Here is a 16,617-nt window from a genome sequence, read left to right on the forward strand (position 1 = left end):
ACAAATAACCCTCACCCTCTGAGAGCTTAGCTCCACTTAATGACCCATGATGCAGACCTTTATAGCTATTGCATTCTCCGCTGTTTACATACATGCATAAAGAAGCACTTTCAGAACTTAAACTGAACTTAATTTTATCTCCAGGAGGAACACAGTGTAGTAGATGGGCAGGTGGGCAGCCAGTTAATATTCTTGATCCAATGTGTTGCAAATGATACAGCTTGTTTGTTCTCTCAAATTAAATGTTGGATTACGTCTCGATTTTTGAGGTATAATATATGATATTATAGGCTCATAAATAACTGGATGATTTTCTGAACACTGGTTTGAGAGAAAAAAATACATTGAAGCCCCAGTTGCGTTATTACATCTCCTTTAAATGTATAAATGATATTGCTATACTCAGAAGTATTTTTTTTCAATATGTTCTGATTTTTTATAAATCATTTCCTTATCTTTTGTCCAGGGTGAAAATATTAGTATTATTTAAAGAATGTAATGTCATGTGTTTTATTTGTTGTTTTTAGTCACTACCTCTCACTATGTTGTATCATGATGTTGTTCTGTCTTTATTCCTTCTTTCTCAAAGCACAGACAATACAGACTCCTTCCATCAAATCCTAAACAAATGCTTCTTCAGAGAAATCTTTATCATGTCATTGATTACACATTTTTAATCAGTTTATGTGGAGCTTCAATAAAACGATGATATATTAAAACTATGTGTCATGCTGTTCTAGAAAATGAATCAGCCTCTTCTTACCAATAAGAACTGAGCATTTTTGTACTAACACTAATGGATGTTTAAATGGTATGGAATTTTCTGCCATTTATCAAAGAGCTGCCACTTTCATTTGGATTTTGTCAGATGACATTTAATGCAGGTTCTCAGTAAAGGAACGATTCTTACATCATCCTGTAACTGCCTTCAATGACTATCAGTCAAGAATAATAGGCACCGCAGTTTAACTATACATACAGTGTGTTACATTCATTCAGTGTTTTATATTGAGCCTAATTATTAAAAAAACCCTCTTTAAAATTAACCCTTATTTGATCCTGATTATTAATTCAGTGCTGATCTGCTATATCATCTATCTCAACCTAATGCTGTAGACTACATCAACATCTAATTAATCTCAACATAAACATTACTTTGTCGAATAAATATATATATGGATTTGTAGTGATACAGTACATTAATGGATACAGTCCTGACTGCAATCACAAAACCCTTAAGAGATCATCATTATGAAACAAAATATCTCAAAAAACCTATCATCTCTTACATCTGTTGTTTTTTTTTTTTTTTGGATTTCAGGTATATGCGTTGGTACTCTAACAGAGCACCGAGGAAGGATAGCAGATGGAAAGCTTACTTGCTTGTGTGAGTGTGTGCACTCATGTATCTGATGGCTAGTTGTATTTTAACCTAATAAAATGTTATATGGGTTAGCATTAATCCTCTGCAGGCTGAATAATCAACCCGACCATATGCTAACAGTTTTTTTTTTTTTTTTTGCCAGCTGTTTGGAATCAATACAAATGTTTTGCATTTATAGGTTATTAATTAATGTTGTTACCGTTCTCTCATAGCTTACAGGGTCTTTTCACGTTAATAAAGTGGACAAGAGGTGCTTGAATTAATAAAATAACAGATGCCTGTATGATGTCAAAATGAATCTCATGCAACTTTGGGAAGTGCATTGCAGAAAAAGTTTTTATTTGAATTTCCACATTAATAACTTCTAAATAAAAATCATAACCACTCAAGGTGGAATTATTTTTTCATTTATTTTGTAAAAAAAATAGAATATCATCTCGACACAAAAAAGTACACTCTGGTTTTTAGCACTTTTTAGCATCCATATGACTTTATTGGTATAAAACCGTAGGATGCTGAACGTTAATAACGGTTTCCTTTATTGTAATGATATGCTTTCCACCTGAAGGCGGGTAGTTGAGCTCGACACTGATTTGTCGAAGGCTTCCTCCCCGTTTATGACGTAAACAAACCTGTTCGCCGCAGACCGAGCGCTATATAAACGCGGCGCGCGCCCCAAATCGGATTACACACAGTGAACAGCTCCACGGTGCTGAAATCTTTCGGCACACTAGAAGACTACACACGCACGCGCGCACACACACAACATGGAGGCCAGAGATAGAGGAATCCACTGGAAACTTTTTGCACTTTATTGCTTGTTGGCTAATGCCTTTGCCCAAGATTTCGGCCCGACGCAGTTTATCTGCACGTCCGTGCCCAAAGACGTGGACATTTGCACGGCCACGCTGCAGAACAGTGTGCCCGGTGAGGAGCTTAGAGCCACAGTCATGCAACTCAGGGAGACGGTGCTCCAGCAGAAGGAAACCATCGTATACCAGAAGGAGACCATCAGAGAGCTCACGGCTAAACTGGCGCGCTGTGAGAGTCAGCGCGCTCCCGAGGCTGGAGGAGGAGGAAGGCGGAAGGAAACGGGTTCTAAAAACACCATGGGGGATGTGTCGAGGGGTCCTAGTGAGACACTCGCACAACTCTCGCAGACTTTGCAGAATCTAAAGCAAAGATTAGAAAACCTCGAGGTATTAGAAGAATGTTTTAATTAAAGTGAATTTGTACTGCGGAAAAATCTAACTTACTTAGTGCATTAGTGCAACAAATAGTACATTATATAGTTTATGGAATTGTTTTGAATATTTTAGGACTTATTTATTACTTTACGTAGAATTGTTCATTAGTTGTTCTGTAGTAGATGATTCAGAAGGTTGGTAGGCAGCTGGCTCTTTTAACCAGTGCAACAGACTCTGTAAACTTTACTGAATGCAAAAGCCAAAAAACCGTACAGAAGTTGCTTTTTCAGTGTGTGTGTGTGTGTGCGTGTGTGTGTGTGTGTGTGTGTGTGTGTGTGTGTGTGTGTGTGTGTTTCTGACGCATTTTGTCCTCCGTAGCAATTCAGCCGAAGTAACGGCTCGGCACCAGCAAACAGTTTAAAGGATCTGCTGCAGAGCAAAATTGACGACCTAGAGCGCCAGGTCCTGGCCCGCGTCAACGCCGTGGAGGAAGAAGGCAGACCGGCCGCGCGCAACGAGAGCGCGCAGCGCGGGCAAGTCGAGGCTACGCTTACATCTCTGCACCAGCGCCTCAGCGACCTGGAGAAAGGTGAACGCGCACATCTGTTTACGAGAATCGGGTTATCACTTAAGCCAGATTATATGTTCATCTGTAGGATCGATGCGTTTTTCCCCCTGCACTTATGGCTGCATCATAAGCAAATGATACTGTGATATAAGAAACCAATGGGACGTCGGAAATGTCGCAGGAGCTGTCAGTGATGAGGTGGAAGAGGGAGAGAGGAAGGAGGAGGGGTGTTATGAGGAGCTGCATTGCTTTGCATATCTGAGTCCACCTTTATACTTCAGTGGAGAGTTGTAGAAATCAGATTTTTCGTTTATTTCGGTATCTAAAAGGGAAAACAAAAGTTTAATAAAGATTTTTTAACCTACAGGTCAAAAGGAATCCAGACCACTGGACAAATTTCAGTTGACATTCCCCCTGAGGACCAATTACATGTATGCTAAAGTGAAAAAGAGCCTGCCGGAGATGTATGCCTTCACCGTGTGTATGTGGATTAAATCTAATGCATCGCCTGGAGTGGGAACACCATTCTCATATGCAGTCCCTGGTCAGGCCAATGAGTTAGTTCTTATTGAGTGGGGAAACAATCCAATGGAGATCCTTGTTAATGACAAGGTACAGAGTTTACGAACAATGTCTTAGATTGCTGTGTATATTTTTCTTTCAAGGATGTTTATTATTTTTATTTAAGATTTTAAAGACTTAAATTAGATATTGATCATTATGGTATTTTCTGCATTATAATTAAGTACTTCTGAGGCCCACACTTGTATAATCAGATACATACATTTTAAGGCTATTAATAATTGAAATTAAAAACTGTTAAAGAATCATGTCAGCAATTTTCCATTTAATATTTGTATATTAAATATTGCGAGAGGCATGTGTTGTTTTTTTTTTTACTGCTCCCTTATTAAAATATATTCTATGTAGTAATTTGATTATATGTTTTAATTTCGATGTTCCTTTGATTTAGGTTGCAAAGCTGCCTTTTCTCATTAATGATGGAAAATGGCATCACATCTGTGTTACGTGGACGACACGTGATGGAGTGTGGGATGCTTTCCAAGATGGCGTGTTGAGAGGAAGTGGGGAGAATCTGGCACCATATCATCCAATTAAACCACAAGGCATGCTTATCTTAGGACAAGAACAGGTAGGAGAATTTTCTTTAACCTTCTTGCATTAAAGAAAGATATGAAATCTGTTGAAGTCTGAATGTTTGTAGTAGTAACACTACAAAGAAATATAGATGGTGTATCAAATTTGTTACTTCAAATACAGAACATGTTTTTCAAAAAATAAATAAATAAATAAATAAATAAATTGTTCACAGGTCAAGTATTAAAATAACAGACAATTAGACAATATGTCACGGGAATAATAAAATCTTCACTTCTCTGTCCAGTCATCTTTAAAATCCCGTTTTAAACATGGCATCAGTTCAGTATTCAGACCAAGGAATTTCAATAACATGAACAGTGTATGAAATTCTCTGAAATCCCTTTTTATTCTGACCTAATAAAAGCCCTGCATCTAATCTCTGCACTGACAAGCTGCTTTCATTGGTTCATGCTTAAAAAATGACAGTCACTGAACTACATTCAGTTTCTTTCTATATATGTTTCGAGCCTGCTTCAATATTTTATGCTTAGACTGAGATCGACAGTCTGATGACTGTTTAGGCTTTAAAACTGCCATTAATTAGAAAGCAGTTATATATTATAGCATTTTTTTTTAAATGAGCTTTTATAAGGAATAAGAAAAGTCCTTAGCAATTTAATAACGATTAATTAATGTTTTATCATCAACAGGACACGCTTGGCGGTGGGTTTGATGCTACTCAGGCATTTGTGGGCGACATGGCAAATTTTAACATCTGGGACCGAAAACTGACTGTAGTAGAGATTTATAATCTGGCAACATGCAGCAGCAAAGCACAAGTGGGTAATGTCTTCTCCTGGCTGGAGTCCAGCATTGAGATCTATGGTGGAGTATCCAAATGGACCTTTGAAGCTTGCCACCAACTGAACTGAACAATATGGGAATTATAATGCTAACAAGAAATCCTGTTCATCATCATATATCATTTAAAAGCTATGGAGATGACCATGGCAACAAAATATCACCTGGATTTTTTTTTTCTTATTGTTGAAAATTCTTGTGAACATTTGAGAAGTTTTTTTGTCTGTGAAAAGAAATACTTACCCATATTTTTTTTTTTTTTTGGATTTCGAAACCAGAGACACACTTGAAACGGTTTGTATTTAAAGTTTTTAAATACCTGACAACCTTGCATTATTACCTACATTTTTCCTGATTTTCTGGGCAAGTGCTGTCTTATTGAACAGTTACTTAACACACATCGGCAAAGGCGTCCGATCCTGATTATATGATTTATAATTAGTGCACAAAGCCGGGTAGATTTGCGTTAAATTTGTGATGTCACATTACCTACTTTTCCATACAAGAATAGCACTGGCATTTTTCACTGTGAACAGTAAAGGGGATCTAAAGTAAAAAAAAAAAAAAAGAATGTAAAATCAAGAACAAAAGTAAATCTCATTTTTTCCTTGTGAGTTTTCTTTTCATGTTGTGTGTGTGTATGCGAATGTGTGTGTGTGCATGTGCGTGGAAAGCCTTGGAGTTGCCAACATTTTACAAACCTGTGTGCCTTTGGGCTGTTAAAAAAAATCTTAAAGGTCATTCTTTAATATTTGCATTATTTAATATTTGCAAGTACTTGTACATGTGTGTTTATTTCCTTGTGTAATTAATGATTCTAAAAGCTATATTGATTATTGTCATACCACTACATTTAGCAGTCATTGCACATTTGAAGCAAATTGTCTAAAAGCACATGTGTTTCTATTTTGTAAGGAATGTTCTTTACAGGAAAACAGCATGATAGTCTTAAATACAACAGCAGCATCAACAATCAAATCTGCTTTTCCTATTCTCTTTTTGGGTTCAGATTTTATACTGTATTGTTCTATGCTAAAAGCATGGCAGCACTAAAATATGAAAAAAATAATCTAATGTTTGTAATAAAATTGTGATACCTAAATCAACTAAATTGTATTGATTTATTTATGACTCCATGGTGTCTGTTTTGTAATACACTCACTCACTCACTCACTCATTCATCTTCTACCGCTTATCCGAACTACCTCTGGTCACGGGGAGCCTGTGCCTATCTCAGGCGTCATCGGGCATCAAGGCAGGATACACCCTGGACGGAGTTCCAACCCATCATAGGGCACACACACACTCTCATTCACTCACACAATCACACACTACGGACAATTTTCCAGAGATGCCAATCAACCTACCATGCATGTCTTTGGACCGGGGGAGGAAACCGGAGTACCTGGAGGAAACCCCCGAGGCACGGGGAGAACAAGCAAACTCCACGCACACAAGGCGGAGGCGGGAATCGAACCCCCAAACCCTGGAGGTGTAATACACTAGGAGGTATTTTTATTTAAATATCCAAAAGTACTTTTAGTCAGTACTTGAATATACTCACAAAACACTTGCACACATCCTCATTTAGGCAATTATCTAATCAGTCAATCATGTGGAAGGTTTAGTAAAAATCATTTGAGTTTTGATCTGCGTATTTCATGCACAACAGTTTCTAGACTTTACACAAAATGATGAAAAAACAAACAAAGAAAATCACAGCGAGAGGAAGTTGAAGATGAAGACTAAGACTAAGACCGGTTTGAGCTCACAAGGGGGCTACGGTAAATCTGATAACCAGTCTTTACAAACATGTTGAGCAGAAAAGCACCTCAGGATGCATAACATGTCAGATGGGTGGCAATATCAGAAGACCGCTCCACCATTGAGTTCTACTCTTTGCAGCCGAGACCAGGTATCTGAGTCTACAGTGGATACAATGGATCACTCACTGAAATCATTAAAAGAATGTTAAAGACTAAAAATGTGTCATCTTGTTTAATAAATCTTTATTTCTGCTGTAATATACAGTACACTTTGGTAGGGTCCGGATTTGGTGTCAACTGCCTGAATCTATGGTTCAGGCTGGTTAAATGGAAGTTAAATGTTGTGGAGAATGTTTTTCTGGCATACATATAGCCTCTTATTACAAGTCGAAAGTTTTAATGTCACTGATTATTGGTGCTAACTATGTGCATCTATTTATGACCACAATTTACCAGTATTATAACATCTGCAGTATGCATCAATGTACCAAAGAAAAAATAAACTCAACACTTGTGTAATTAATCCAGATGCGATTTATTGTCAAAAGGCACTTGCACTGGTTTACTGCAAGGTTTTTTACCACAGAGTGTGCCATTATATTGGCTAGTGCACTTTGAGTCTCCTTAGGGATGTTGATAAGATTTGCCAGGTCCCCATGCTACTACTCAGAGAAGCATTTTAACAAGCCAACTTTCAACCACATAATACTGTTAAAGAGGGAATTCCAGGAGGTATATAATCACCTTGAATCAGGAAAGGACACCGGAGACTCATATCGCTTGAGGTAAACAGTCTGCTGATGATTATGCCCTCAGTTTAACACACTTGCAAATGGATGGCAGGAGACGGCATTAAAAATGGTTTTCTGCTTCAGAAATATAGTACACAGTATTACGGTACAAGTAGTGTGTCACGGTGAAGCTGTTTAGCTCACCATTCAAACCAATTTCATCCAAACCCAGAAGCCCAGCCAAATTTTCTGCCTTTTACAGTATCAATGTACTAGTCATGACTAAGATCCCAGTGAATTAGCTCATGCTAGCCTGACTATGTAAGAAAGAGCCATTAATCACTTTTCAGGTTCTACAAGATTACCTGAAACAAAATCCAAGGAAAAAGTACATTCCAGAAGCCCCAAACTTCCCTTAGACAAATTAGGAGGGAGAGAGATGACTTCATTACTCAACTCCATGCCATGGAGAAACATAATACCCTACCTCGTAGATGGCTATGGCTTGGATATTGATTGTCTGTGTACTGACCTTGACCTTGTACTCTATTACCCTTTGGAAATTATGCGTGTGTTATAGTACATCATATATATATGTGTGTGACCTGGAACCTGAAAGAATTGTGTTTGTTAATAAACAGCATTAAAGTTCTTCATTACATCAAGCTAGGTGTATTAGGTGGACATCCAAAAGCTGAGTTAAGTAGACTTGCTAACTAAACTGATGGAGATTGTTTTTTTGTTTATATAATCAATATAATAATAAGATCATAAACAAACAGGGCTTTAAACATTATAATCAAGCTTTTATGGGACACAGTTTTTTTTAAATAGTGCAGTAGTCCCATTTAGCCTATAGGAAAGTAAACACTAATTCCATAGCACCATGTAGAGTTAGCATCTGTATTATCTTGGCTTTAGAAATATTACTTACAATACACTTAAACATTTCACCTTAAATATCTTCATAAAAATAAACAGACAGATAAACAACCTTAAACTTTGCATTGCTTTTGTGTTAAATCAGAATCTTTATTGGAGGTTTCTAACTGAAGTGAAAACCAATAACGTGTTTTCAGTGCTGTATATAAAATATATATACACACATGAATGAACACACACACACACACACATACTCACACACACACACACATACACACACACACACACACACTCAAGGAAGACATGTACTCAGGGACTGGGATCCTACAGGCAAAAGAGTTGCTGGAACAGGTGATTTTTGCTGTCATGAAGACATCATTGGTGAAGAATGTCTAATATCTACAGGGATGAATAGGATTGGTCATAATTCTTTTCTAATCTGTATAGCTGTGTGTGGCCCCTGATTCTAACATTACATTGAGTATCCTGTAAAACTGCAGAAAGAAATATTTCAGAAGATCTAAGGTGAAGCAATCCAGTTGTATCAACATCGTTCCTTAACTTCTTGTACCACACCCATGACCATACTTTATCCCATTTCACAGGTTATTCCTGTAAGTACTTTGACTAAAAAAAATAGTAATTCAGTTTACAGCGCAATAATCTCCATCTACCCTTTAGTGGTGTCAACAGACCTAGCACTTATCTGTAGCCAATATTATCTAGACTCTTCAATCAATACTATCCATCAGTCAATCTTCTATACATAGCCTATATCCATTATAGGATTTACAAACAGGATTCATGTAAGATTGGGTTTCCCCACTTCATAGTTAGAGCTTTCCTTTCCTTACTAATACTACAAAGAGACCATTTGCTGGGATGTTCTCCAGAAATAGAAACTTTCCTTTTTTGCACCATTTCTCATTGCACTGATCTGAGAACAGTTCATTATTCGTTGTGTGTGATGTGTCCAAACGGCACATTCTACATAAGCATTATATAAGAAAATCAGGCCCAGGTTGTACACTGGCAGAATCAGGAGAAATCCCACAGGCCTGTCCTGCCTTGCTGCAAATTCTGCCATTCCTAGAAATTCCAAAGGGTCCATATCATCAAATGCAATTAGTTACTAAATCATCAACCTGCTATTCTTACTCATTTACTCATCCACAGTATCACTATCCAGCAACTGGCTGCATAATTGACATTATTACACAGAATAACTGAACATATTCCTGAATGCTGTCTACTCTCAGCATTCTTAAAGACTTTTAAGAAAGTTTGATTTTTTTATTTTATACAGTTTTATTGTCCCCCTTCCCTCCTTCAGGAGCCTTCGGTCACAAAACCAGAAGACTGAGGAACAGCTTTTTCCATAGGGCTGTCACCTTAATGAACTCTGCCTCCCGGTGACCACCCACCCCTGTATATTACATCAATAGCACCTGTACTGTATATTTGTCGATATTATGTATAAAATATAACACCCTGTATACCCTGTATAGCAAACTGTATATCTTGTACATAGCATATTCATCTGTATATTAGCCTGTACTATATATACTGTAATATACTATAAATACTGTATATCTTGCACTTGCTGCTTATTGCACTTCTGGTTAGATGCCAAACTGCATTTTGTTGCCTTGTACTTGTACATGTATAATAACAACAAAGTTGAATCTAATCTAATCTGATCTAATCTAATCTAATCTAATTTTTTTTACATTATATAATCATTAGATACATGGATATTTTTCAAGATCGGCTCTAAGAAACCTAAGCATAAAATGAAGTGCTTTCATAAGCATTAAACACTGTCAAGTCCCTATTTAGATTAAATGTCAGAATTTACAGAGACACCGGATACAGAAGCAGGCTGTGTGGACACAGGTGCATGTGGCCTTTTCTTTAATGCAAAGAAAATATATCCGAAAATGCTAACGCAAAGACAGGTCAAAGCAGACTGTGGTTTAAAAGTGGTGAAAAGCAGGACTGTAAGTCCTAGACTAAGACGAGGTCAAGCGAAGCGAGCGAAATAGAGTGCTGAAGCGTTGTGGGTTGCTGTGCAGTGCGAGGGGAGATTCGTGACAAGAGGACAAATGAGATAGCAGTTGCATTATAATTTAATGAAGCACAATTAGGTAGTCAGTAGTAAGCTAGTTAATAGTTAGCTAGCTGTGAGAGAGATAGGATTGAACTTCACAATCATCGAAGAGTGCAGACAGAGAAAAAAAGAATATTAAGAAAAAAGATTTTAATTGTCACAAGGGACAATCTCAATATTTAAAAATAATTAAAAAAAGTAAAAAAAAATCGTGATCTGGCTTGAAGGAAATGCAAAGATTTGCTTCATTATTGTACGTACTAGTATTCTGCTCACAACTGTTGTTATTAAGAGTTGTTATTTGAGTCACTGTAGCCGTCCTACGGTTCTCCGCAGCTTGTCCATTACCTTCTGACCTTTCTCTTCAACAAGATCACAAGGTCACATCCACACACAAAAGTGCCTGGAGGTTTTTTCCTGCACCGTTCTGTGTAAACTAGAAACTCCAAGACATCAGCAGTTTCAGCCATGCTAAAGTCATAAACCACTAAGATCACATTCAACAGTTTTATAATTACTATAGTTCTTGATCCACGATGCCTTATAATACATGGAATGGAATGGAAGCCTTTATTTTTGTCCCACATACATCAGCACAGAGCACAGAGAAATTCTTTCTTCACATATTTGGAGGTTGGGGTCAGAACACAGCCATGATACAGCAACACTGGAGCAGTGAGGGTTAAGGGCCTTGCTCAAATGCCCAACAGTGCCAGCTTGGCAGTTCTGCGGCTTGAACACCAATCTTCCAATTAACAACCCAGAGCCTTAATCACTGTCCTGATTGGATCATTAAATGAATGAACAGTTATACAGAGCGTGCATTAGAGATCAGAAGATTCAAAATATGTTGCGGGTTTATGGTGTGGCTTAGGTGAGTGTTTGGCAACTTGTTCAAGGTCATGGTTGATCTGGAGCCTAGCCCAGGAACACTAGGCACAAGACAGGGACATACCCTGAATGGGATGAGAGTCTGTATTCATAGATGGGGCAATTCATAATCAGTCAACCTACTGATTAAATTTTGGTTATTTTGAAGAATTGTGAATATGGTGAGAAATGAGACAATGTACAGAAAGCAAAACAGACAGTAACCTGAGCTCAGGATCAAACTCGTAACCCTGTACGTGTGAGATGTGATGCTACCCTCTACAACACCATGCCACCTTACCCACAAACACATCTGTTGTAATCGTGTGTATTATTGCAGACATAGCAAAGTATTATGCAGAGTTTCTGGTCTGAATAATGGAATATTGGAACTAGCGTAGAAGCTCTACTGTTATTCAGGGGACAGACGAGAGTTTTACAAGATATATCACTAACTAATTAAAAAAAAACGAAAAAATAAAAGCCATGTTATTGAAAGTCACTGCTAGGAAGCTGAATATCTTATTGAAAATATATGCTCCAATGTGGAATGAATTATTAGTAGCATGAATTATTTCGGAGCCAAAATTATGGCTTGTCAGATGAGTTTGATTTATTAACACCCAGCAATATCCATGAGGAAGAACTGTGGCATAGAGAAGAGCAAGTCAAGCCAAGAAAGACGTAAATTCAAACCTCATTAAACTTAAATCTAGCAGCAAAGCAAATAATAACGAGGAGGTTTTGCAAAATTAAACAAACCTAAGTACGTAACTGTACGTCATTCATGTTTAGAACGAGATACATTTAAGAAGAGATAACAAACCAAATACAGAAATGTTGGCAAGGTACTATGTCTCAGATTCTGTCTAAAGCTGGCTGATGAAATCTATTTAGAGCTCTCTTTGGCAGATATCTCAGGAATTCTGCTTTTAGATTTTTCACATATCTCCACACTATGAAGAGCTGGCTGCAGAATCATAAAATATACATACAATAGGCTTACTCTTTGCTTTTTACTGCTAACAATTTTCCTTATTTTATTTTTTGTATATTTTCCTCTTTGTTTTTACCAAACTGCAATCTGATCTACTCTGGCATTCTTCAGATGTCTAATTTCATTCATTCATTCATTCATTCATTCATTCATTCATTCATTCATTCATTCATTCATTCATTCAATCTTCAGCAAACTTTATCCTGGTCAAAGTCATGATAAATCCGAAGCCTATCCTGGGAACACTGTGTTGAGGCAGGAATACACCCTGGATTTGGGTGCCTAGGGGTAATTTATTGTGAATAATTCACTTACCCACATGCTCCCTGTATTGTCTTTAATCAGTACCGTGCATTGCCCTGTGATACATGTTCCTATATTTCAACCAACTCTGTCTCCTTCTTTATAAGTGGTTAGTTGTTTTACCCTCCAGAGTAAAGGTTACTCCGGGTGTATATTTCTCAATACTTTTCCCGTAGTTCTCTTTTTCACTTTTTTACCTTCTCACAGACTTTCCTCTTTTTGCTTATTTCTTCATCTTTAGCTTACCTCTCTGCCTGGTTCACTTGTTTCTTCTCTCCTTCTCTCTTGAGAAGAAATAAGCCAGAATAATACATTCTGGCTGATGGGGAATAATGAGTATGTGCTGAATGCTGGCTACAGGCAGGTTGCATAAAAAAAGCCATGGAGTATAAATCTTGTGTATCAGGAATTTAGAACGCATTCAAAAGCACACAAACACAATCCACTGAGTGCTACAGTGTTATGTAAAGCATCCAGTCCTGCATATACTGTGGTCATTCAACTAACAAGCCCTGGCAGCTCAAAATACACCAGCACAAGCTGCCTCTGCTTCAGAGCAGCTGTTTTGAAGCAGGCACGCATAATCCTCCAGCAGGTTCTTCTGTATATCCAGGCCTGTGAAAAATGAAGTACTTGGGAACTAGAACTGTGTGTGAGGGAGACACCAGAGGCTCTGTTTTTGCACCTACGCAAATGTAATTTACTGTTTAACACCAATGGGTTTCAATGCTGCCAATAATTTTTTTTTTGCATTTATGCTGGTAATAAACTAATGTGTCGTACTTTTGTGAAAAGAGTGTGAAAAAATTGTTACGACAGTCAAATTCATATGATATGCCTTCCATCCAGAGTTAAAAAGATATCCCTGATAATAAGTATCATATGATTTGGAAAATGTTCAATATTTACGTATGTCACTCAACACGAATAAGCTGCTTCAGCCAAATACTAATAAAATAGATCAGACTTATATCTGTAACAAATAAGAACGTACAACTTGGCCGTTGTTTAGTCGGTCATAAGCTTTTATTTCAGCCAGAGTTTAAATCCACATCAGATGTCAGATGCATAAAGACACGCACCGATTCGTCTTGCTATGTTGTTTTTATAGACACATAAACTGTATAGGAATCCAGCCACATTCAATCTATTAAATGTTGCTTTACTGTATTGAAATGGCTAATTTATTTTCACAACAGTCAGCAGGTCTCAGGGTGTTAGAACAGCCTTCTCAGTCAAATTTGTACTGTACGTTTCTCTCTGTCTCTAAAACATTGAAAGATACAGCAACTCTATAGACTTTGTAATATATCATTACAAAAACATCACTGTGACTCTCTATACACACTCGGGTTCTTATACACAATGAGACAAGCTGATTAGATTGGATATTGCACCAACATGCCTAGTCACACTTGGTAATAACCCTCACTTAAACCATATCCCATTTACATTTGTGCCACTCTGCAGTATTAAGGTATTGTTTGCCAATGGTCATGAACATACCAATGCTATACTGTGCTTTGATCCTAACTCTTGTTGTGCTTTTTCTGTATCATTCATCATTTGAATAGATACCCAGATGTTCAAGAGTGCAGAGTCAGTTTTTGACCACAATTCCTTGCACCTTCTGTCACCACACCACATGTTTAGACTGCTTAATGAGCACAGTGGCACATATTCCTGTCTCTGTGGTGGCCCATAAAAAATGCATGATCGTTATAGGTAAACAGCAGGCTATCCAAAATCCAAGCTGTGTGTTAGTGTGTATGTGAAAAAGAGAGGGAGGGATACATAGTTTGCAGTAACCATTTGAACTTTGTGCTTAAATGATCCATAAGTTCAAATGACCCATAGCAGGCCAAAAACAACCAATAAAATAATGCAGCAGAGGAAAAATATTACAACCGCATGAAAAGGAAAGAACCCGATACACATGGCTTATCTAATAGCAACAGTGCAATACCCGTTAATAGTGTTATATAAGACAGTCATCAGAGCACATACAGTAGGAGCTTTAGAGGCAGGCATAAATTCCCCAAAAGTGTAACCATAAATCTTATTTGATGACCTTCTTATTTTCCGCCGTTTAATCAAACAATCCAGCAGAAACTGCTGTTTTGTAGGTCCTTTCAATCTACATTATAAGCTTTAATATTAAACCAATTCTAAAAAATAAACAATGTGTAAAAAAAAAGCAAAGTAAAGAACTGTATACTTAGCTATGCTAAATTGTGTATATTTTTATGTATTGTAAGATGATTCTCACAGAAAAGCAATTAAGCCTGTTTAATGTCAGTTGTAATATTTTCCCAATCATCTGTCCAGGTTAAATGGATAAATTAATAAGACAGGTGAATATATTTTTTGCTTTCTGTTTGCTTTTACACTACCAACATTTAAATTTTCTGAAACACCGATCGTCCAGGGATATATACACGCTACTCTACTTCACAAAACCCTTATTGTTCCATTCCTTTCCTCCACGGTCCCCTCTCATCTCTTCCCATCTAACCTCTGTGCATGAACATCAGTCTTGCACTCAAAGCTTCATGCCACCTGCATGAATAACTGATTTCATTCTGCCTTCAGTCTGTGCCAGCATAAGAGCTGGCAATCCAATTCAATTCTATCCAAACCAATCTAGTCCTTCAGCCGTATGAGAATACGACCGAGACAGTCTCAGGGAAATTTAAAAACAAACATCAGACTGACAGAGCTGTTTCTCTCATTAAGCAGCCTCATTTTCTTGTGCTCATGTTGTATACTTATGTTGACTCTATCATCACACCAGGACTTCTATTGTTTCAGTATTTAAGATATCAGCAGTAGCAAAATTCAGTGAGAAGACATTAAACAAATAATTAACAAAGATTTCAACTAACTATTGTTGTGTTCCTTCTCTCCATGTCATAAATAACTTCCTGTGTCACCACTATCTCTGTATACTCTGAACAGCAGCCTCATCAGTGTTTTTTTCACATGCAACAGCAACAGTTGGCATCTGGGTGACTTCATATATGATGTAGCAACTACCAATTGGAGTGCAGACAGTAGAGCACAGCAAAGAGCACACACTGCTTCTCCTTCAATTTGGATGATATGATGCATATGGCTGTGAGGCGGGGCGGCAAAAACGTTCCAAAAAAAGCGCCGGCCAATCAGCGTTTCCCCACAAACTCTTCACCTTCCAGGAGAATCAGAGAGAGTGGAATGGGGCTCAGCATCGCCGCGGAGGTAAAGGAAGAGTAATGGTCGGACTAATGTAAGGTTCTCCTGACGACTACATGCCTTGAGCCTTCTACTGGCCTCAAATTACCCGAGCACTAGAGGCAACCTGCTAAGCCTCCAGACCTTCGCTAAGCTTCCTGTGAGGCTGGCCACCGAGGAGCCGCCCATGACAGCACCACATCGTAAGTCTCACTGGACTAACAACTTCTTTAAAATGTTTCTTTACTTGAAGAACACTGTTAATAAAACTGCACAAAGACTTGAGCTATACTGACTCCTTGTGTGTGTTCAACCCCTCGTAGGCTTAAGCGTGACAAGCAGACATAGTGAAAATACCTACTGGTGATTTCATAGTACAGCAACTAGTGACTTAAAAACACCGTAGGTGTGAACGTAGCTTTAGACCTCTATTTCTCTTTACAAAAGTGTCAACTTCTGCTGTCCACTTGCCCCAACATCTTGTTCCTATACATTTTCTGTTATGGTTTATTCCCATAGCATTTTGTAGGAACATCACCAATCACCAGTTGCTCAGTCCCCACCTGGACAAAGCCAAATGATAAACGTCTCATGTTATTTCCATGAGGATCAGACAGCTTGGTCAAGGATTTTTCCAGGTGGGGAAA

General features: G+C 37.8%; 1 protein-coding gene across 1 annotated transcript; it reads left to right on the plus strand.

Moving 5' to 3' along the window:
- Nucleotides 1–2,091: 2,091 nt before the first annotated feature.
- On the plus strand, nucleotides 2,092–6,164 carry nptx1l (neuronal pentraxin 1 like). The gene is made up of 5 exons (XM_060892473.1): nucleotides 2,092–2,583; nucleotides 2,950–3,160; nucleotides 3,507–3,751; nucleotides 4,113–4,292; nucleotides 4,951–6,164. Exons 1-5 carry the CDS (start codon nucleotides 2,152–2,154, stop codon nucleotides 5,170–5,172), a joined length of 1,290 nt encoding a protein of 429 aa, XP_060748456.1. The 5' UTR covers nucleotides 2,092–2,151; the 3' UTR covers nucleotides 5,173–6,164.
- The last annotated feature ends 10,453 nt before the right edge of the window (nucleotides 6,165–16,617 follow it).

The sequence above is a fragment of the Tachysurus vachellii genome, chromosome 18, assembly GCF_030014155.1.
Source record: "Tachysurus vachellii isolate PV-2020 chromosome 18, HZAU_Pvac_v1, whole genome shotgun sequence".
Taxonomy (NCBI): domain Eukaryota; kingdom Metazoa; phylum Chordata; class Actinopteri; order Siluriformes; family Bagridae; genus Tachysurus; species Tachysurus vachellii.

Bases quoted from the DNA above. Each gene is read 5' to 3' on its own strand.
- nptx1l (XM_060892473.1), top strand. From the start codon at position 2,152: ATGGAGGCCAGAGATAGAGGAATCCACTGGAAACTTTTTGCACTTTAT. The intron at 3,161-3,506 runs GTGAACGCGCAC...TTTAACCTACAG, and splicing joins CCTCAGCGACCTGGAGAAAG to GTCAAAAGGAATCCAGACCA. The intron at 4,293-4,950 runs GTAGGAGAATTT...TATCATCAACAG, and splicing joins TTATCTTAGGACAAGAACAG to GACACGCTTGGCGGTGGGTT.